Genomic DNA, 22,129 nt, shown 5'->3' with positions numbered 1-22,129 from the left:
AAACCAAACGCAGCTTGTTTATGTTGGCCCGGAGATTTTCGCTAGCCAGTCCATATTGATAGAATATGGTCACAGTAAGATAATATTTTGGGCTATTTTACATGAACTTTACAACATTTGATTTGATATGTCCGGTAAAACATTTGTTATTCTGCTTTCGAATAAGACCTAAATTGCTGGTTTCAATGTTAACTGTGTTTGTCAAAGGCTGTAAAGGTAATTTCTTTTCCATGTTAGATGTTTGTTTGTTTGTGGTGTTCATGGTGGTGGTTCGACTACACTGGTCATTCTACACCAGGCCGGTTCTTCTTATTATTATTCCGTATCTGCCCGATTACCAGTGAACTCGGCACTTGGTGAATTCGGCCGCACAAACTCGGCACTTGGTGAATTCGGCCGTGGTAGATCTCGTAGCGGTACCGGTCACCATGATTGGTTACTGGACTGTTTTCTGGTGAACTTGGCACTTTGAGTGGTTGGCAATGTTGTACGGGGGTCAGGGCATGCGTAGATCACACAGTCACGGCGTGATTAGATCACAGATTGCGTAACCGCGGGGAAATAACGCGACACTCTTCACTTGGTGAACTCGGCCCTTGGAGGAATTGGCACTAGAACACCTTCGCATTAGAAATGCATTTAAATGAATGAACAGTATCAAAAAGGAAATTTAAACGTGTCGTGGCTCGCGGTAGATCTTGTAATCTTGGGATCCTTCAACCCTGTTATCGAGACACCCTAACCCAGAGTGAAATCGTCTCTCCAAAGGCAAAAAATAGTTTATTTTGACGTGATCATGCGAAACATTTGTTGATGAGGAACACTGGCTTGTGATCGATAAACGAAGAAGCGCCGCTTGATGTTCCACAGCTTCGATCTCACCTACAACGACAAGATCAATCTTCTCTAAACTTGCACGACACAGGCCCGTCACTTGCGCCATCGATTCCAAGCAGACCGCGCGTGGTCGGTATATGAGCGCTGCGTCATTTCCTGTGGCTACGCAATCCGTGATCTAATCACGCCGTGACTGCGTGATCTACGGATGCCCTGACATCCTTACAAGATTGACGAATCACTTGATAATACTATTATTAGTATAATAATTCATATTAATAGCCGAATTCACCAAGTGCCGAGTTCATCGGCAACCATCTGCCCACTTATAGCACGGCCCACTCCTAGGCTTTTTAAGACATGGCTATGCGGATCAGATGGCGAGGAGGAGCCTAGATAAACGGCCAACACTTCGGTAGGAATTATGGAGTCGACGTGTCAGGCTCGAACCCGCAATTCATTGGTGTTTAGCTATAATGGAACGTACAACTACGTTACCTCGCCATACCTTGTAAAATGGGACCGTAGCATTTGGCATTTCGTGTGGCAATTGACTTTTGTGTGGAAAATTGTGTTCGTTTTAGAACTTATCCGAAACTTTTATTCCGCCATAGATTGTATATGATAAAACGATATCGGAATTTATCCTAGTAGAATTCCAAAGCCACTCACCACAAAGGAGGATTTAAAGAAGTTTGATGACATATTGAATGAAAGCGAAAGCCTTTGCAAGATATGTGGTATGTTGAATCTGTTTTGTTATTTTTAAATACTTTGTTGTGCCGATAGCAGACGGTATATATAAGCGTAAGATGTGGAAACTATCAAGGTGTTATGTTTATTATTTTTAGAAATTCAGTCAGTCAAAGTGGACGATCGTATTGCTTGGATTATATTTAGGCTTATTTTAGCATCTTTGAGATGCAACTCGGAGCGTGGACGGTCATGAACAGTCAACTAATTCTGTTCCTATATTGACATATCAGACATTTGCACTCGTACCGTTGGCGGCGACAATATTGGTCAGTCAGCAAGAAGCATCATGAAGAAGGTTGCCAGTCTGGTGTAATTATAGCAGAGTCGGAAAGAATGGGAAATACACTTTCATCAACCTCCATTTGAACAAGATCACATATAGTAAGAGACATTCATGATATGCTGCAAATGTGACTGTGTTCTTTGTCTAGTCACCCCACTCATGTAACTATTGAGGCTTCATGCCAGGGTTGTAACCAAGTCACAAGGCTCCGGGTCGCAAGTCAATTTCACTTTTATAGTTTTGACTCGAGTCATTTTCAATTCACCACCGAGTCAAGTCCAAGTCAGCGAGCAGAGGGCCGAGTCCGAGTTATGGTATTATGACTCGAGCCAGAGTATAAGTCATTGTGTTAGCTGCTTAGTTTCCAATTTAGGTCTTGTTAAACCAACTTATTATATTTTTTGTGATATCGAGTGGGTCGCATTTATAATATACGAATTTTCCTTACTTTTAGCAGTTTCTGGCCGCATTTTCAAATACCAGTATCAATAGGCGAAATACCAATAGCGATTTGCTGTACTATTCTTTGAAATAATCATGAAATGTCGGTCTTGGCCGTCTGAGTCTCAAGTCATGCGCAATGAGTCGAGTCATTTCCGTACTTTGAGAAGATTTCCTGAGTCAAGTCGAGTCAACAGAAAATCGTGACTCGAGTCTTACAACCCTGCTTCATGCAATGAGCATTTACTTTGAAGATAAATAGTAATTAAATACTGGTTGGTGGTACAAAATTTTAATACTGCTTTCAAAAGTACCTTCATGATAAACGTTACTGAAACCCGAAGAACTTTTCGCGCGCCAATTAAAGAGCTACCGGCACGATAAAGGAAGCAAAACAGAGTTGAATTCAAAATCAGATGGAGAATTATGACGCATTAATGTCGAATGTAGAAATAACATCAATGGAGCCAGAGCACAGCAACAATGCAGTGTATAACAACGGTCGCGTAAAACAGTATGACAGCGTGACACAATTCTTTATTTATTTATTATAGTGGTGCCCACCGTAAATACTATTTTATTCAAGTCCAAATTTTTCGATGGCAATAACTCCGCTTCCACTTGTTTGAATCGAACCAAATTTGATGAACATCGTTTCTATACATAACCTAACACTTTCATGGGGTGAACAGAAAATTTTCAAATTTTTTCTATTTATTTATATATAATAAATATAAACTTTCTTTTCCTGTAGCAATGCGGCTACTGGTTGGAATTGAACCAAATTTGGTTTGTAGGCTTGAATTAGGTAACCTAACAATTTTATCAAGTAGCCAGAATGATTTCAGAAAAAACCTAACAATTTTATCAAGTAGCCAGAACGATTTGAGAAAAAAAGTCATTTTTTTAAGAGCTCTAATGTCCATGTTAGAGAAACGTTTTAGGGTAGGCCTACTCTCATGTCTCGCAGCGTTCTCTACATAATTGTCAATTGCGATACAAACTGTACTTGTATTGGTAAAGCCATCCAACTTCGAATTGTAAAATGTTGGGAGTCTTGATATCAAATTTTTGAAAGGTGCACTTTGACAAGATTTCGGAATCTGTCAAATTATACAAAAAAATTTAGCAAACGTTTTGACATATTTCATCTATTTGGGACTCGATCAACGTAAAAGAATTGGTAATTATTTTATACAATATATTGTATTTGTAGTTGAAGTATAGTAATAATTCTTATGGTTACCGCACTTGTAACGATTCACGGCCATAACTGGAATAATTAGAATGATGTAACTTTCAAATTGTCATGCATTTTGCAACAACATTGTTCTCAATTTTCAAGGTGCTGACCATTGGAGGAAGAATCATCATTAAGCCGGGAATTCACGATCCGTAAACGCGGCCGACTGTTTCTCTCCTGAAGCGGAAGCGACAGAAGAGGAACGAAGAAAAAAAGGAGCAGAAATAGCAAGAGTGTGACAAGTCGCGTCCGTTCGCTTTAATGCGTATTTCCATCCGCGAAGCGCGTAGTAGTAGGTGGGAAAAACTAATGGGCGTTTGGTTAGCGGTTATATAAGGTTGACTCCAGCGCTGTATTTGCTAAATGTTGCGGTGAAATAGGGGTGGTGTCATTTGGTATCAATATTGACTATTAAAAGACCATTTGTTAGTGGTCATGGATCTGTTCGGCCAGTATTCAGTAATTTCTGATGGTCACTTCCCGGCTTCTGTTCTCTAACCCCTCATGATTGTTATTCTGCTTCTAGTAAGACTGTCGATTCTAATGTTTTATCGTATCATTTGTCAGAGGTTTCGCTCGCTTTATTTACAACGTTTTGCTCTCTGCTAGGTCAATTACTTTCCTGGCTGAGTATCGCTACAGCCTAAGAAACTGCACTAATTCTCATTTTAATGTATTGCTGGTTATCTTGCTGTCAATTCTAATAATTTGTTAATGTCTATACCAGTGCAGCCTCTCAAATGTTTTGTTCTCTGTACACAATATTGTTAGGTCTTCAGCTTTCCAGGCAGAGTATCATTCCACTTTCTAGACTTAAGTATATATATCTCCAACTAGCTGCCAAATAACTGATTTATTTGGATTGTTGAATTGATCATTTTTGACAGAATGTGAAGAAATTTTAGTCAAGAATTCTTTTTGTGTTAGTGGCTGTTTTCAAAGATTGCTGAAGTAGTCATCGTTGATCTTGATAATCAAGTAGAAGTGGCGATTGAAGTCAGTTCTCTAGTCATATAGTAATAAAAAATATAATGAAAAAAACTTGAGTGGAAATAGTCCAGAATCAAATCCATTTTAGTAAGTATGGGCGAAAAAAATGCAGGAGTCATTCGTTACTCGCTACCTCTGCCATTTTCGCAGTACGAATGTCTTAGCTAATAATCGTCATTTTCATTTTATTTCTGCAGGGTGTTGAAAAGAAAACGCCAGAGGGATTATCATCATCAGACGATGAAACCTTCTGATTACTGACTGTTCTCATAGTTTCATTCATTGCTACTTGGCACTACAAGTAATTTCGTTCGTTTCATTTTTTACACCGGCATTATTTACTTGCCAATTCCGTTTTGGAATAAATTACCGCAAATGTGATTAATATGTAGTAGATAATGTGGTGTGTGTGTGTGTGTGTGTGTACGCAGCCGTGATCAGGTTATGCCCAGTGGTAGAAAACAGGTTATTATATCAGGATATTCTTCTAATGTAGGATCTACATTCTACTCACCATGTTTAAAGGCTGTAGCATCTACATAATATTTACATTATTGAAGGACATGGAAAAGACATTGAATTGAGTCGACACAAAATCCCCCTTTCTACTACCTGCCGAGCTCTAATATCTACTATATCGGACTCCGCTTTCTACATCTTTGGTCTGTACTGTGTTTACTGTACAGACCAAAGTCTGACAGAAAAATAGGTAGGTATTTTTCTGTCAGTGTAATCTGACAGAAAAATAGGAAGGGTTTGAAATTTTTCGAGGTAGCATCAATTTACCTGTGAAAATGTCGAATAATGCATGGTTCAGAAAAACTTCCTGATGTTGAAGAGTTTATGTGTATGGCAGATATAATAGGGTTATCATATTTTTAAAATCTGAAAAGAGGACACTTTTTCAGAATTTTCAGACTTGCGAAACCGGAGATGAATTCTCAAGAAACGGTATTTTTTTCCCACTTTGTGCTCGGTTGACTAAAAAAGGTCATCTTTACCGCTCAGTGCCCAAAATACCGTTTTTACCTCCACACTGCCAGGTCGTTGCCTAAAAAAAATAAAAAAGGTAAAATTTCCGCACAGCTCCCGAAATACCCGCCGGAGCGTCACTTCGGTGCTGATTTACGGCATTCAGTCGCATTTTGCTATAAATATGACATACATTCTCAAAAAAGAGGACAAAATCTCAGAGAAAGAAGACAAAAAGGCGTTCTCCGAGGACACTTTCAAAAAAGTCAAAAAAAGAGGACAAATCCTCTTATAAGAGAACGTATATGGTAACCCTAAGATATAGCCGCCATAAGCTACGCTTTCGCACGCTACTATTACTCGAAAAGAAATAAATATGTTATTTCATCGGTAACGAGTCCGGCCATGCTATCAATTAGCGACTCCACGATCTCCCGCAAATACATGTCCATATAGATAACATATGAACTCTTATTAAAACGGATCAGGTGATTTCAATCACACGATTTCGCATACGAATGAATAACAGCTAGAGCTGAGCACAATGATTCGAGAAATCGAATCTGAATCGCGTATTAATTTTAGTGATTCGAGTCGAGTAGTAATCGACGATTTTGTCGAGTACTGAAATTATGCGCTCGTAGCAACTGAAAGTTGATTCACTAACGAGAATTATAGGTTAGATACTGTTTTCCACCGAGGAAGCTTTGAAACCTTGATTGTCCGTGTCGTAGCATACCAGAAATAGTACAAAGGTACGAACGTTTGAAAAAAACACATTTCCGAAGTCATGATCATCCCACAACATGGCCAAGAAGTGCAATGAAATCGGTAGGCCCTATATGGTCGAAAAAATATCAAATTATTTTTAATGTGACAGATAACAGGCATTATGATCTTTGTGGTGACATAAAAAGTACAAATTTGAACTTTGACATATTACATTCTGTAGTGACTTCATAATAAGTGATACTCGATTCCTCGACTCGACTCGAAGCGTACCACATGATTCAGAATCGAATCACTCAGGTAGGCCTGCTCGATTTAGACCAGCCCATAACAATCTATATGCGGGAGATCGCGTACCGCTGCTCAGTCGATTCTCGCTAATAGGAGGCAGTGATAATATGAATTGCTGATTTGCAAAGCAGCTAAGAAATAATAGAGATACGGTGGGCATTTCATGCAGACGTTCGAAGTTAATAATGAAGATAATTTTTTTACAAGTGAGTCTATTCCCAACCAGAAACCCCCAAAATCCACACAAGTGGGAATTCCCTACCGGTTTGAAACCACTGCATTAGAAAATATCTTGTATTATAATTTCACGTCACTATACATTCATTCGCTACAGCGGATCAAATGTCATTTCCCCCCGCAAATCTGTTGGTGACACACACTATAAGCTTCATTATAGCCAACATCAGGGTTTCCCTACTCCCTGCCCAGTGCCCATTCATTGATCTGAGATTACCAGATTTCATGAAGTTATATTTACAATGCGTGTTGGAAGCAGGCGAATATCGTAGCGTCGGTCCGACACAAGCTACATACATTTTGGAATGACAATGATGCTCATGTCAAATAGATATTGCGTGAGGATCACACTACCCAAGCGCAGAAAATCGAATAAATAGGCTAGAATAATTATATCATTATTATTATGCGCGTTGCTCAACTTTGTTATCTTCAAATAAATGTCGACAGGGGGGTGACTCATGAATCGCAATTTGAGATAAGAATATGAACATAGACAGTGAGCGATTTTCTGAGGTATGCAAATTTTGCGAATGTAGCCTATAGTTAATATAAGTTCCGAATTCAATTTATCCTCAGAGCAAATCATCAGCGCCCAGTGAACCAAGGTGTCGATCAAATTGTTTTTTCCACCAATAGGACTAAAATAATTCCATTGAAGTTCTGTAAATATATGAACTAGCATATGAAATGGCTGGAAGCAAAAAGTAGGCGTGACAACTACGAAGTTCATTCATTAACTTAATGGAGAGCAAAGCCACCACCTATTGTTGTTTAATGCGCCGTTTGACTAGGGTTACCATACGTCCTCTTTTAAGAGGATTTGTCCTCTTTTTGACTTTTTTGAAAGTGTCCTTGGAGGACGCCCCTTTGTCCTCTTTTTTGAAAATTTAGGTCACATTTAGATCAAAATGCAAGTGATATATGCCGCAAATTAGGATAGAAGTGACGCCCCGGCGGGTATTTCGGAGTTAAAAACGGCGATTTGAGCTCTGAGCGAAAAGTTGACCTTTTTTTTTAGTCATCCACCTAGCAATGTGGAGAGAAAAACGGTATTTTGAGCTCTGAGCGGAAAGTTGACTTTTTTTTTAGTCAACCGATCACAAAGTGGGAGAAATTCAGCGATTTTTGAGAATTTTTCTCCGGTTTTGCAAGTCTCAGATTTCTGAAAAAGTGTCCTATTTTTAGATTTCCAAAATATGGTAAGAGAGAGAGAGAGAGAGAGAGTCTTTATTTTTCATCAAACCAAAATACATAACACTCGGCAGTGGTGGTGGTACAGGAAATAAGCATGCACAGTATTCGGTATTAGATAGGAATGATCGATAAGACCGTGAGGGTCATCTAGTCTGATCACACCAGCATCAAACAGGTACACTTGACTCTAAACAGTCTGGCTGTAAAAAAAGTTACAGTAGTTAAAAAAATAAAATAGAAGAAAAATTAAACGATGGTAGCAAATGATCAATGAAGCAATGTCTGGGCGAGGTAGGGCAACAGTGTTAGTGTAACGATAAGAGGTGATCAAGTAGGGCTTTTTTGAATCTATCATAAGGCAATTCACGGATATGTGGTGGTAATGCATTCCAAATGATAGGTCCCGAGTAGTCGACAGATCTCTTAGTTAGGTTGCTATTGGGTGGGGGTAAGTAGATATTTCCCTTTGACGAGGATCTCGTGTAATGGGAATGGACATTTTTAGCAGGTATGAAAAAGTCATCAAACACAGGAGGCAGACTATTGGAAAAATATTTGTGAACAACTTTTGATACTTCGAAGCGATATAGCTCATCAACTCGCAAAATTCGATGCTTACGGTAGTAAGGCGATAAATTGGTAAGCCTAAGTTTTACAAAATTATGGAATAGCGTCAGTTTATTTTGTATGTAATGGGTCCGTTAAATTGAAGCCATTCGGCAAGGATTCCGTGACTGAAGAAAGTATGGAGACAATACTTGCCAACTACAGAACCATAGCATAAATTTTTACAATCGATAGTACGTGTTACCATTGCTCTCTGCTACCACCATTCCGTCCATGGAAACCGAAATGCTTGACTGGCGTTGAATAAACAGAATGAGTTGATCTGCTTGCAAGTTGCACTTAGCTTTCTCGTAAGTAGTTTGCTGATGTAACGTGCCGTGTATTCTTTGGAGCAGCGACATGACCACCACTTTACGATTTGAAACAGAAAATTTAGGACAAACGCTTGCGAAATCTCTCGAAAGGCAGCAGCAACGTATCATTGTAAGTACCATAGCTGGATAGTGCTAATGATTGATAGTACTAATACGAATATTGCATATGTTTATCGTACCTTAAAATATTATTTTCAGAAAGATGAATTCATTGCGCAACAAATAAAAGATGTTAAAAAGTAAGTTTGAGGACATTGTTTGTAGGGTTTGTACCATACAGTCTGTGCAATGTACATTGTACCATATTGTTGTACCAGAACTGGAACAGTCGGCATGATTTTTTGATACGTGATGCAATGCAATTTCGTTACAGTTTACAACATAGCATAAATATATGTACATTTATCCACATATTATACTTTTTAGTGATTTATAATCAATTTCTTAAATAAAACTTGATGACATGAAAATTCGTACGGTACTGTACCAAAGTGAAAGTATACTATTTATTCATAGTGTCATCTCATAAATCAGTTGGCTCAAATGCGAATTACAGCACTATGTGTCAACAAAATTATATTCTGTAAAATTATCTCATCATTCATGATGTTGTGGGCTGTGGCACATTTTATTATGCCTTACCTGATTTATTAGGCGTGCCTAACACAAGTTCTTCTATTTTTCAATTAATATTGGTTATATAAATTACTTATGAGTTGTGCCACTTTACTGCTATATCAATTATTGGTATACATTGGTATAATTCTGTTGCATATACCAACTTAAACCAATGTTCACGTAGTTGGCATAATGTTGAACTCCCGTACACTGTGCAGCATATATATATCATTATAGTAGAATTAACTTTAAATTTTCACTACTGGTATGGTGTGTTTCACTACTGGTATGGTGTGAAGTCACATATGTGAAATCCTGTGAGCATATTCCACATGGATCCTGTTGCCAGATCGGCGATTATCATAATGGAAGGTTTGAGTTATCAAAGATTCCGACACATATCCCACAAAGTTTAGATCTTATGTTACGAGTGGTTTGCTTGGCATTTGTTACTGATACTGTTACTCTTACTAATACTGTGTTCAGATTTACATGATACAGTTAGCTCATGCATTTTCATGGTGACTATAACACAAAACACTAACATTTTAACAAACATTATGCAACCTCTAACGTAATGATATTCAAATTTTAGTGATGTTGAAGCTAACCTAAACGCTGAATGGTCTGAAAATCTCGAGGAAGCAAGTTTGAAGAAGAGGTATAAGTTGGATTTGAAAGAAATGAAGTCTGAGTTGCAATATAGCAATACCGCTGCTGTAATGGTGTGTATTCTGCATTGTGATCTGTATCTTTTGTCCAGCGCACTACAATCCCTAAAATTAGAAAACTAATCTAAACAAACGATACCTCGTGTGTTTCTGAACGCTCATTTGAGTGACAATGCAAAGGAATGTCATTTGAGTGATAAATAATTTGAGTGACAATGCCCATGGCTGGTGTTGTAACGTGCCTGGTATATTAGAGTGGAATTTAACTACACACGCATACCGTTGGCAAAAAAATGGTATGTGAATATATCGGAAAATAGGCCGTTTTTTAAATCAGGTTCGTCGAGCAGCATTGCAAGATCTATTAGAAACAGAGCACCTACAACACGAAGACGAATTGCAACGCCAAGGAAAAGCATTTTATATCAAAAGAACGTGAAAGGAGTTCTGCGCTTCCAGTCTTGCATCATGTTGACAATGCCTCATTTATTTTAAGTATCAGTTTTTTCCGAATTCCAATTACATATCAACGAAACATTTGGCGGGCTGACGCTTTTTTGAGATGAGTGGCGTTGCGTGCAGCCCTACCGTTCTTAGCAAGTGTGATTTTCGTGAAGAATTACCATGTCCAAGTTGGCCTGCATATACGCTATTGGCGGAGGTTATCTTCACGTGAAATACGAGAGGTAGAATATTCATCCCAGAGCAGCGTGGTGAACTATCAGTGCCTTTCTTCTGATTGATATGCATAGGAAAATGATTTATAGGTGATGCAAAACTTTGGGTAAATATAGCCAAGCGCTACTCCCATATTAGGTTAGCAATTAACGTGCGGCCCGCAGAGAACATTGTGTGACTGCAGGCTTCTGTATAAAAGCAACCTCCGATAGTAGGCTAAACTTTCGAGTAGTGAGAAGTAGTCCACTTCGATTACGGGATACTTTTCATGTCCACTTTTTGCAGTGTTGTCACTTGAGGTTCGTGAAAAAATACTAGACTTTTGTCAGCTCGATAGAAAATACTCTAGTTTTGAGCCAAAACTATTATTCATAAACAATGTGGGGAATGCATTGATTGACACCAATAACGACATGAGGAGACTTGGAAAATAAATAATTCGTCACGTTTTCTGCAATCTTTCAACCATGACTGACAATATTGACAATTATTACGGTCCCATAAAAAAATTATGTCTGCTTAAAAGTGAAACAATATCTCGTAAATATAATATCTATCCAACCCGAATGAAGGACGTAGAAGTCGTTGTAACATCATACTATCAAATGCTTACATTCGATAATCATAAACTCAGTGTTTTTCTAGTTTTTCCACGGTCCACCACGAATCCGTCCTCCAAGTCTGAAATATCGGCAATTCGGCATTGTTCGAACAATCGGAGAGTCGCAACGGATCATTGTTATGGCCATTGTGTCGCGATTACCCGATTGTTCTGAACAATGCCGATATTTCAGACTTGGAGGACAGATTCTAGGTGGATCAGTGCCTGATCAATATTTTAATTTATATTTTCGGAATCGGTGCAACGGTAGCTTTCAATCAAGACTAGATTCAGTAATTTCTGCGCTCGGGAAGATAGCTTTTGGGTTGCCAGAAATCCTACTGTCGCCTACGCAAAACAATTCTCCAGCCTCAGCGAAGCAGAACGAAGCTGCAAAATAGGTCGTTTAGGTCGTCGCCGCGTTTAATTTCTATAATTTTAAGTATCTAGCGCCCGCAAATGTATTTTTCCAAGAAAAAGCACTAGATTTGCAGAATTTTGACAAAAATACATAAGTTCAAGTCAAACTAATCTAGTGCAAGCATGTTTATGTGTAGTCCCCTGTAGCTACTTGGCCTACCAAAACTACTTCACAGCGGATCAAAAATGAGCTAGTGACATTGCATTGCTAAAAATTTCATTATTTCAATACTCCACAACACTGCGAAACAATGAAAGATAGGAAGGCGTAGAAACGACTTGGAGTAGTGTTCGAAATCAGACCCATACCTGGCCTAGGCGATTTAAACAGAAGGAGAAGACATGCACACTGAATGAAAAGTAAAAGAAAGATACAAAAAAAGTCATAAAAAAAGTGGCATGTGTCGCCAGTTGATAACACGATGCGACTTATCAATTAGTTATTGCGAGCTGCTAAAACAGTTGGGTATAAGGTTTAGCTAATTTATTATTATAGTATAACTATAGAATGTATAGTATAACTCATTGATTCGAGGTGATAGTGCAATCATAGCCATGAAGGCTTGGAAAGGCTATGATGCGATTTTGGTACTTCAGATTTATGATACGTGTGACAATGGCTGACATATACATAAAAAGGAGGCCTTGCCTGAAATAAACAATAGCAAAATCGTGTGTATCGAATTAAGGAGTACGAGTAGAATATTGACTTGTAGTTCTTCGTATTTGATTACTCAACAGGCATGTCTCTCGTCGGATATGACGCCAGTAGCTCTGAAGAGGATGATTCGGTAAGCTTGTCATTGTATTACGACTAGACTCTGTAGAAGTACGGCACTTCTACATTTTCAAATTTGAGAAGGCAATCAAACAAGAAGTCATACAAAAGCATCTGATCTCCTGTCACCGACTTAGGACAATCATTTGAAATCAGTAAACCCATTTGTCACGCCGCAAAGTCGGCCCTGTCACGCGAGAAACTCTCCCATGACGCTGGATTTATTTCAAAAATGAACCGAGATTACATAAGAGGGGCTACTGCTATTCTCATGCTCTTCTATACTACTGTCGTCAAGTTGAAAATCCCCGACTTAATGATTTGTTAGTTCTTATGTATGTAGTGTGTAATAGTAATACTGTAGCAATTTTATGAGCTATAGAACGCTACTCTACCATCAGAACTGTTTTGTCGTCCTCAAGTCCATCAAAGATTAACTCAATCGCAGCAATGTAGCAGTTTTGGTTCCTTCTTTAATAGAACCCGTCGTCTTTCAGTTAAGACATCGGTAATAATACTTGTCTGTTGCAGAACGAAAATTGTTCAAATTCTGTGGATAACAAGCTGAAATTGGAAAAGAATGCTCGCAAAAAATTCCTTCCAGAAAAACTACTCGAGACGGCGTCGCAAAAGTCAAGAAAAATCTCAATACAGATACGAGCGCCGGAAATTCCTCAGATAGACTCGGACTCTGACGACGATAGCGGTCCCTCAAAAAAAGCCAAGACTGCACCGGCCGAAAGCAAGCCCAGGTCGGGTCTCTTTGCAAAACTGCCCGCTCCTGTCAACGCCCCGGCTACTGGCAGGAAATCGAAAACGGAAGTACCCCTGTATCAGTTCAAGAGCGATACAACATTACCCAAAAAGGAAAGCGTTACCGAAACTAAAGAAAAGACAGACACTAAAAACTTCAAAGATTCTAAAACTATATCAGCCGTTCTATCTATCTCAGAAATACGTAAGCGAAGCAAAGCGGCAGCCGCCAAACTCCTTATGAATCAAAACACTTCGAAAGAGGAAGCCAATGATGAAGATGACGAAGAACCATCTGGGTTTTTCAGTTACGTAGACAAGCTAGATGAAAAACAAATTGCTGAAGTGCAGTTGCCTGAGATCGAACCGTTAAAAAATCCCGCTATGGCAATGGAACTCGCACCAGACGTAGAATACACGCCGAACGATGTCATCCCTCAAGCTACACTAGGTTGGGAGTCGCAAGTTCCATACGCAAACTCAATTCCACCTCCGCAATCAAGCTGGGACTCCAACATCACAGAAAACGCGCAGGAAATGCTCCGTCTGCAGGGCAAACGGAACAGAAACGAAGAAATGAATTTTATCGATTTCCACGAAGAAGACGCGCTCAGGGGCGGCAAAGAGATGCTTCTTAAAACCATATCCGAAGAGAAGGGTTTGGACCGTACGAAAGTCAACGTTCCGGGCGGTATGATGAAAAAGAAGCACCAGTTGCCGTATCTTATTCAGCAAGCGAAAGCTCGCGAATTGGAACTGAAAAATACGTGGGCGCAAAACCGGCAGACGCGCCAACAGACACAGTCGAAATATGGATGGTAGAGTTGCGAAACACGTACCGATGGGTTCCCAGCAGAGTGTGGTGATATGTCACAGTGATACGACATATGGAGTCGGAAAATATGGTCAATATTGGTTGCATGGAGACTGCTTATGCACGGTGGAATATTCTGAGATAAGATGATCGTATAAGATGGAAAATGACTGGAAATTTTTTATTCACAATAACATGCACAGCGAGTCATCATTGAAGAATGTCGTCTACGAACTATGATTAAGTAGTAATGCATTCCATACTTAATTTTGAATATGTCGCGGGTTATAGCCTATAGGCTTATGGGCTATGCAGGTTTTCGATACGATAATGGCTGGGTAATTTCACCAGCCTTGCGTGAACACCGGGTTACCAGATTGGCCGCAAAATCTCACAAATTTTGCTGTTTTTAGAGGCAGATGTTGCAAAAAAATCTGTTTGGCCTCTAGTTTTCAATATTTGGCTCTTTTTAAAGCAGTTGGCACAGACTATCACTAGGTATTTCAATAAATGTCTTTCGGACATAGAGACTTGAGAGTTTTCTGGCAACCCTTATCATTCGAACACAGAATTCGTTATTGTACCATAAGCTAGCTAGCTACTACACTATAAGATAAATGGCATCTGCAAAGAGGACGAGGAGCCTTCTTTTAGGATTTCTATTCAGTTGAAAAAAGCTGTAAATAGCAGTAAACTGTAGTTGGATTGGGTGTCATACAATACTATGAACAATTCAACATGAACAGTTCTTGATGGATTTGGTGTCCTAAAACAGTATCATCAACAATATAAATCTGGAGTTCCAGGTGATTGGTAAAATGTCTATGGGTAATGTTGCATGTTATTGAACAATTGACCCTTTTTTCAACACTGTTCGACGATGGAAATTACGACTCCGTAGCCAAGTAATATATCTTTGTATTTCACGAAATAGTTTGCATCAGTGAAGCCTGCTGTATTAATTATGTTATGAAAAAACTCATATGATGTACTACTATGCAGAGGTCAGAAATAAAGTAGGCCTACGCGATGCAAACGTACTTCACGAAATCAAAATTATAGAAAACAAGTAGTTTTGCCAAGTTTAAAATATAACCACTTGAGTAAGTATCGCAAATAGGCAAAGCGTACTTGAAAAAGTAGAAGTTGGCTACTTTTAAATGAACACCATTACTCACATTCATCACTGACCCTGCTGTGAAAAGTGAAGAGCCTATAATTAGAGTACCATATTTTGGAAACTGGCAAGAACTCTTTTTACGGATCATTACCGGACTAGAAAACTGCTGATTCTAAAAGTTTTACTAGATATCTAGTGTAGACTAAAAAAAATCCTCTTTCCGCTTCGACTCCCGGATCACCCACTTTTTAACGATTTTTCCAGTCTTAATCCCGAATGATTCACTAGAACGTCCACATTATAGGTTTCGGGTCATTTACCGCGCTTTTTTTAGTTCAGCCTGTCCATTACCCTAGTTGTCAAAGCAGTGGTCGGGAACCTTTTTCGTCTGAAGAGCCATGCTGTTAGCCTTATATTTTCCATTTCAACTCCCAAAGAGCCATACTTGTCAATCAGTTGTTACGTTACAATTGAAAATTCGTGACGTCATGGTCGTACTAATTCAAACTCACTACATGGTATTCGTCGTGTGCGCCATATTTTCTCTGTAAAACACGTAGGCTACTAATCATCCTGCGATATCGCAATTCATCGTAAATTGCTCAGTATTTGTAATATCTTATATTAATCTAGTGCAACTATAGCACTGTTTCCGAAAATAAACTTTTCAATTAAGCGGTGACATACACGTTGCACTACACGCTTGCATTTTAACGACAGTAGCCTACTAGAAAGCTACTTATCAATTTGGACATGGATAGCGAAGCGTTTTTCGTAATTTGGATTTGTAATTGGAATGTCACTTCCAAGGCAGTTCATTTCGCAGTGTAGATCAAGAAGACAATGCGTATTTGAAAAGCAGATTGTCATGTAGGCGTCCCCATGTCTGCTACGAGAATAATTATTCTGGCCGTTAAGAAAATTTACTAACATGTTTCTGCAATATCGATCAAATTGAGTACAAAATTAAAAATTTGTCAAATAGTCATATCTTATACCCAAAAGAGCCATATATGGCTCGCGAGCCATTGTTCCCGACCACTGCTATAGAGGAATGATTTTCAAAATGGAGGAAATTTAGGCGTCCTCTGCGGACATTTTCGATTTCCTGAAAAAGAGGACAAATCCAAAAAGACATGGTAGGTAACCCTAATGTTCGCTTCAGGTTATGGTTATAAAGCAGAGGACATATGGTAACCCTACACATACAACAGGGGTGACCAACCTGCGGCCGTGGACATATAATTCACTTAGTATGTGTTGGCGGAAGTCGACATGTAATTTGAAGTAACGAATTGAGTCCCGATTTCTTGATGGATTTTAATTAATATTGAAATTTTCTTCGTGCTGCGCACGATTCAATATGCCTTAATTTTTTGATTTTAATATAGCAGGACCGTTTGTAAATAGAGCCCCATATGATTCGAACAGCAGAAGAAAATGATGCGCCCCATATTGAAATACTAACTCAGAATCGTGTACACCTCACTATACCGACAATCCTGGTGGGAGGTCAAGAAATAACAGCATGCAACAAAGTGACTAATAACATTCATGGGCTGAGAAAGGATAAATAGTAATATGTAAAACTACTAATATTAATCACGAAATTCACTAGTAGGCTAAATCTGAAAAAACCTCGTGCGACAATTTACACACTCCCATAACATGACCAGTGCCCACTCGCGATTTCGGTGAGTAGGCCTATAGAAAGCCCACATTATTAAATAAATCAGTCGAACATGGACATCCACCTGTAGTTCATTACGACTATGCCCTGGAATGCGGTCGTGGGCTAATTGAGTACGGTAGTCAAAATGCGGCCGTGAATGGCAAAAAGGTCGGCCACCCCTGCCCTACTATAATGGAGTAATCTGAAGTGGTATGAAGACTTCATTAATGATCCTGCTATTCGAAATTGAATAATGAAGTCACAGAACGTTGAGGCTCTGGCGCGTACCAAATGCAGAAAAAAAATTACCTAGATCATGAAATGATAATATTGTTTCACGTCCGCAGCACAACATCAATGCAGTCCCCATTATCGAGGTCTAGCGATTTCGGAGTACTATTTGGATCTAGATTTTCGCCATCGAACAAGAACGTCAAGTTTTTTAAGTCTGTACTATTTTGGTTGGCATATTCCAACATAATTTCGCGAAGTGGCTCATCCTTACCCATAGTGTAAGGCACCTTTCTTCTTTCGAATTGTCCCTGCATTTGAATTTTTATGGTGTCGGTAACATGAGGAGCTAAGCGTCTATGCGCAACGACACACTCTAGTATGTCCGCTATAGTCAGTTGAACACCATGTGGTGTGTCGCTGGGAAATATTCTTTTATCGCCTAATGTTATTAGGAGTCTTGCTTTCTCCACTTTTTCTTCCTTGGCAAGTTTTTCGAACATGTCATCAAACGTGTGCATTTCAACGATAGGAAATCTTCGTAATCTTCCGCGTATCCGAACTTTGACCACGGTCTCTTTGGCTTGTTCTACAACCTCTTCTATGGTTATAGAGTCTGACGATGCATCAAGGTTTGATACTTGTGTGAGTACGGATGATACTTCGCTCAGAAGTCTCTTTGCCTTGCATGAACCCCTTCCACGTCTGGTCTCTGGTACAAAAGCTGGAGGCGGGGTTGGTGGGATGTCTTCAACAAGACTGCACACAATACCATTGCCTTGCCTGGGCTCGGGGGACTCGTCGCTTGATACGTTGATGGGAGAAGCCTCTTTTGAAGTGATGCTGAATGGAGCATATTTACTGTCCTCATCGTCCATATCAAGCTTTATTGGGCTTGCTGTCATAGCCGCATTCAGTTGGGGCAATATTTTGCGTGAATAGAGATTAACCTTGGCGCTTTCGTGACCTAGGCCATCGGCTGGGACCGGGCGCCTTCTCCGGATTCTTTTCACCGGGACGACTTCAGCTTCGCTGTCACTGGATGATGACATGTGCGCGTCGAAAAGTATGTAGACAAGAGATAAATTTCTGGAATCGAATCATGCATGATGACGAAGTAGACCTGCTCGTTGCAAAATTGGGAGGTCGCATGCAGTGAGAATATAGCTGATGCCTAACAATTTGAATTGGCACCGTTGAATCGACTCAACAGCACAAAGGACTGTACAAATAGCAGTGAACTGAAATGTGCATGGCATTGAATATTTACGAGTGCAGCAATCAATTGTCAAGCTAGTTGGCACACCTGAGTAGCCAATACTTCAACCATTCAAGTATTAATTACGAATGACCAATGATGAACTATACATATGCGGGACTGGAATACGCTAACCGGAGATTGAAAAAACAGCTGAAAGGGATCTAAACATAGGGCACACACATTACACATGTGTCAACATTCAACACACTTGCATTCAATCAATCTATCCACATATCAGAGTATGCCCAGTGCTATAAACCAGTAGCTCAAGATTATCACATATATTGCTAATCAACATATCACAATGGGTATGCATTTTGAATGTAGGTTGCCATAATGTTGAGGATATCCATACACTTACAGTTCCCTTATTCTCCACATAGAAAGAATCCTCAAAAGACCTATTAAGTTGGACGAATGAGTTCACTATTCCGTACAGCAGCTATACTGTTCAGTGTGCAACAGTAGAAGTTTGTCATTACTTCCAACCGATGTGCATGTACGCTCTGTTCGCTAGCACTTGCCGGTTAAGGTCCTGCTTCTTTTTGACGGCATTACCTTCATTATTGTACGCCAGTAGGAACTCATTCGCTAATCTTTCAGATAAAGGAGTTTTAGGCCTGCGGCCTCGACAGTAGTCCAGTACCCATCGTGATGCCATAAAAAATTTCGCTTCGTCTGCTATTGGTACTGGTATATGAAACACTGTCGCCGCTCTAGTGGAAGTCTTTAACCCTAATGTAGGCAGAATATTGCTCATAGCTTTATCGAATATGACATAAGGATTCAATTCAATATCGTCTCGATCAGCTTCACTCGGTGCATTATGATACTTGGTCAACTGTTTGATTTTTATCCTGCGCATGGTGTCGCACATTATTTCGTCGGCCAAATCGCCCCGTCCTTTCTTCAGGATGTATCTTGTGAACTTTTCCGTCAGAGGTTTGTGAAAAATAGAATAGTAATAACGCGATGGGGCAGCTCGGACATTAACTGTGTACATGGAGTCTCCTTCTTCTGGGCGATTATGATAATAATAAGCGCGATCCGGCACTGGGGCCACTTCTTCCTCCTTCCATACCGTGTTGGAGACGGGGCTTGAACTAATGGAGCATAAATCCCACTGAAAAATGCGATGCTGGTTGATTCGGGCAATTCGATTCCATGCCCTTAACATGATTCCGTTGGTTCAACGATAGCAGATGCACTACGTTTCTGTGTGTATCGCCGATATCTCAACTAAAGATTGGTACGCTAAAGACTATGAAAATGCACTTTCAAAACACAACACTACTACCAAAACGGCAATTCCCTATTCTACTACGAGGCTCATCTAGATTGTGTGATGGGTACTCACACACACGTATCCGTCAATATATAACGACTTCACAACTCACGCATCGTCAATAATTATTTGCCAATCATAAGTTTGAATAGTACGTAACGTATTTCGATTCTCTATTCCACTAAATTGAACAGTGGATCAACTACGTTGCTGCTTTTCTGCTCCTTCGATTGCTGCTTCAGTGCACGCCTCTTACTCACATCACTATTATTGATGAGCATCGGACCGGATTTTGAACAATTTTGAGACAGTCGGATCGGATTCGGATTCTATTGCCTGGGCCTACATTGTTTCGGATATTTTTGGACAGTTGTAACTTCTGCTTCGGATATTTTTGGATAGTTCTGACCAGACGTGACTTTTGATTTCAAGTCAAAACAAGAAATCGTCCGCTCGACAACCGAACACGACAGTAAACACGTTGTAATAGGAATGTTATCACTCTAGAGTTGTTCTGTCGAAGGTCCAAGCAAGTATAAATCCGCTAACCCTATGACCTTGGTCTTTGTAAAGACTACGCTGATCAGATGTACAATTAGGATTCTTCGGAAAAGTTATTCGATTCCGATTTTTCGGATCCAGGACGCGGATTCGCATGGATTTTGGTTGAAATTGTTCGGATTCGGACGGATTTCCTCAGAGACTGGAGCTGTCGGACGGATTCGGATTCTCAGAAAGCAATATCCGCTCATCACTGATCGCTGTAAGCCAGTGGTTCTAAACTGCCGGGTCACCACATATATCGGAACTTTTACAACTACTGCTAATCTGGAAGCCTTCGGGAACCACCAATGCGTATCGAATACTATACTAGCACAAAACAAGTGCATAGACATAGTGTCGAAAGAATAAAACCATTAAAATATGATTTTCAAACAAAACTAAAACATCATAGGCCTAATGACTATTTTTGAGAATTATTGTGACTTCGCTGCTGTTCCTTATTTTCAAATACCAGTTCAGAATAACAAGTATTCACATTTGGAAGTGAAATCATTTTGTTGGGCTAAAAAGCAACCGCGTGTTACCAAATGCTTGGAATAACAAACGGAGCTTATAAATATTGGAGATAGAACTGGAATTCCAAAAGATTGACTCAGGGAGCCCAAAGGGTTCCCTGGGAGCACCGGTTACGAAACACTGAACTATTAGAGACTGAAAACGCATTATTGCCGTGGTTTGTTAAGAGCCGAATATCCTCGTGTTCTACATTGTCTGTCTTTGAGGAATGATTTAGGCCAGTGGCTCCCAACCTTTTCGACTCATCGCCCCCTTATAAAGGTCGACACAAATTTCATCATCATCCCCTAACATTTGGACTCCCCCTTGCAGAGCCAGAACCGCCCAGAGGATGCTACGCCACTTGACATATATGCGCAATCGCTGGTGATTTTACTAAAAAAAAGATCATTTAACCGAGTAGGGTGCACGGAAAACCGTTTTCCGCATCAACTTTCCGTTGAGTTGGTCTATTTTTAGTCAACTTTCGCATCATATGCAAAATAAACCGTTTTCGAGTGCATTTTCCCGTGGTAATTTAATATATCTCACGGTACATTTTCGCTCCCCAGCCACCCCCTTTGGTATTTCCGCCCCTTGCTGCCCAAAATCGTATGAAACAAGTTCTTTACAATTGCATATTTCATTTGGCCAATTTTAGCTAAATGTATGTTTAAATGCTCTCCGTAGAAATTCCATCCCCTGATAAAGTGAGGCTCGCGAGACGATTTCGTTGGACTCTCTTGACCAATTTGCTACCAACCGGTAAAGGTCAAGCCGAATTCAGCACAAGGCCGCTGATGCAAATGATTACCTTTTTGAAGCCAACATTTGAGTTGACGTGAAAAAACATACGGAATTCATCGATTCAACTCAAGACTCTCGCAAGAGAACTTGGTGATTTATTTTTCGTGTCTGCTGCTACCCGACCGGTAAAAAAACAGGCCAAATCTAGCGCAATGATGCCACAACGGAAGATGACGACCCAATTTCTTTTGATTTAGTTTTTTTCTAAATAACAGTACATCTAGTGGTAAATAATTGGTACGGCAATAGCCCGCGGTACTTTACCAAAGTGTAATGAGGTCCGCATTCGACATAGTTTGGGCATATCTGAATATGTTTTTGTAATTGGCATATTGCTCAGTCAACAAATGGTTGTGCGTGGAAAAGCACCTTGTCAGTGATGACCGGGCAACTATTTCTTATGAGGTTGGGGTGAGGATTTAGCTTAAATATCGGCCATAGGGT

At 39.8% G+C, this 22,129-nt stretch overlaps 4 protein-coding genes and 1 long non-coding RNA gene across 6 annotated transcripts; 3 read left to right on the top strand and 2 right to left on the bottom strand.

Moving 5' to 3' along the window:
- The first annotated feature begins 1,587 nt into the window (after positions 1 to 1,587).
- LOC145454601 (uncharacterized) lies at positions 1,588 to 4,935 on the top strand. Of its 2 annotated transcripts, none has more exons than XR_013920177.1 (3): positions 1,588 to 1,974; positions 3,663 to 3,849; positions 4,748 to 4,935. It is a non-coding gene; the product is annotated as an uncharacterized LOC145454601 (long non-coding RNA). The 2 variants fall into 2 exon arrangements; XR_013920176.1 differs by having other exon boundaries at positions 3,663 to 3,856.
- A 3,928-nt stretch (positions 4,936 to 8,863) lies between these two features.
- On the top strand, positions 8,864 to 10,743 carry LOC145453642 (uncharacterized). The gene is made up of 4 exons (XM_080331614.1): positions 8,864 to 9,026; positions 9,116 to 9,156; positions 10,131 to 10,260; positions 10,544 to 10,743. The coding sequence occupies exons 1-4, from the start codon at positions 8,943 to 8,945 to the stop codon at positions 10,643 to 10,645; spliced, it is 357 nt and encodes a 118-aa protein (XP_080187740.1). The 5' UTR covers positions 8,864 to 8,942; the 3' UTR covers positions 10,646 to 10,743.
- Positions 10,744 to 12,481: 1,738 nt separating this feature from the next.
- On the top strand, positions 12,482 to 14,780 carry LOC145453639 (uncharacterized). Its single transcript, XM_080331611.1, has 2 exons — positions 12,482 to 12,696; positions 13,215 to 14,780. The coding sequence occupies exons 1-2, from the start codon at positions 12,649 to 12,651 to the stop codon at positions 14,256 to 14,258; spliced, it is 1,092 nt and encodes a 363-aa protein (XP_080187737.1). The 5' UTR covers positions 12,482 to 12,648; the 3' UTR covers positions 14,259 to 14,780.
- Positions 14,781 to 16,925: 2,145 nt separating this feature from the next.
- LOC145453640 (NFATC2-interacting protein-like) lies at positions 16,926 to 18,325 on the bottom strand. Its single transcript, XM_080331612.1, has one exon. It carries the CDS (start codon positions 18,323 to 18,325, stop codon positions 17,378 to 17,380), a length of 948 nt encoding a protein of 315 aa, XP_080187738.1. The 3' UTR covers positions 16,926 to 17,377.
- A 34-nt stretch (positions 18,326 to 18,359) lies between these two features.
- On the bottom strand, positions 18,360 to 19,865 carry LOC145453641 (small ribosomal subunit protein uS7m-like). Its single transcript, XM_080331613.1, has one exon. The coding sequence runs from the start codon at positions 19,709 to 19,711 to the stop codon at positions 19,013 to 19,015; it is 699 nt and encodes a 232-aa protein (XP_080187739.1). The 5' UTR covers positions 19,712 to 19,865; the 3' UTR covers positions 18,360 to 19,012.
- Positions 19,866 to 22,129: the final 2,264 nt, after the last annotated feature.

This window comes from Botryllus schlosseri, chromosome 13 (assembly GCF_051294905.1).
Source record: "Botryllus schlosseri isolate E-star chromosome 13, Bs_hap1, whole genome shotgun sequence".
Lineage (NCBI taxonomy): Eukaryota > Metazoa > Chordata > Ascidiacea > Stolidobranchia > Styelidae > Botryllus > Botryllus schlosseri.
Note: the sequence above shows the minus strand (reverse complement) of the source record. Positions and strands in the feature narration are given on the sequence as shown.

What these genes read in the sequence shown, in the direction of transcription:
- LOC145453642 (XM_080331614.1), top strand. Translation starts at nt 8,943, where the DNA reads ATGACCACCACTTTACGATTTGAAACAGAAAATTTAGGACAAACGCTT. An exon ending in GGCAGCAGCAACGTATCATT is followed by an intron (nt 9,027 to 9,115) that starts GTAAGTACCATA and finishes TATTATTTTCAG; the next exon opens with AAAGATGAATTCATTGCGCA. An exon ending in GCAATACCGCTGCTGTAATG is followed by an intron (nt 10,261 to 10,543) that starts GTGTGTATTCTG and finishes TTTTTAAATCAG; the next exon opens with GTTCGTCGAGCAGCATTGCA.
- LOC145453641 (XM_080331613.1), bottom strand. Translation starts at nt 19,711, where the DNA reads ATGTTAAGGGCATGGAATCGAATTGCCCGAATCAACCAGCATCGCATT.
- LOC145453639 (XM_080331611.1), top strand. Translation starts at nt 12,649, where the DNA reads ATGTCTCTCGTCGGATATGACGCCAGTAGCTCTGAAGAGGATGATTCG. An exon ending in GCTCTGAAGAGGATGATTCG is followed by an intron (nt 12,697 to 13,214) that starts GTAAGCTTGTCA and finishes TGTCTGTTGCAG; the next exon opens with AACGAAAATTGTTCAAATTC.
- LOC145453640 (XM_080331612.1), bottom strand. Translation starts at nt 18,325, where the DNA reads ATGTCATCATCCAGTGACAGCGAAGCTGAAGTCGTCCCGGTGAAAAGA.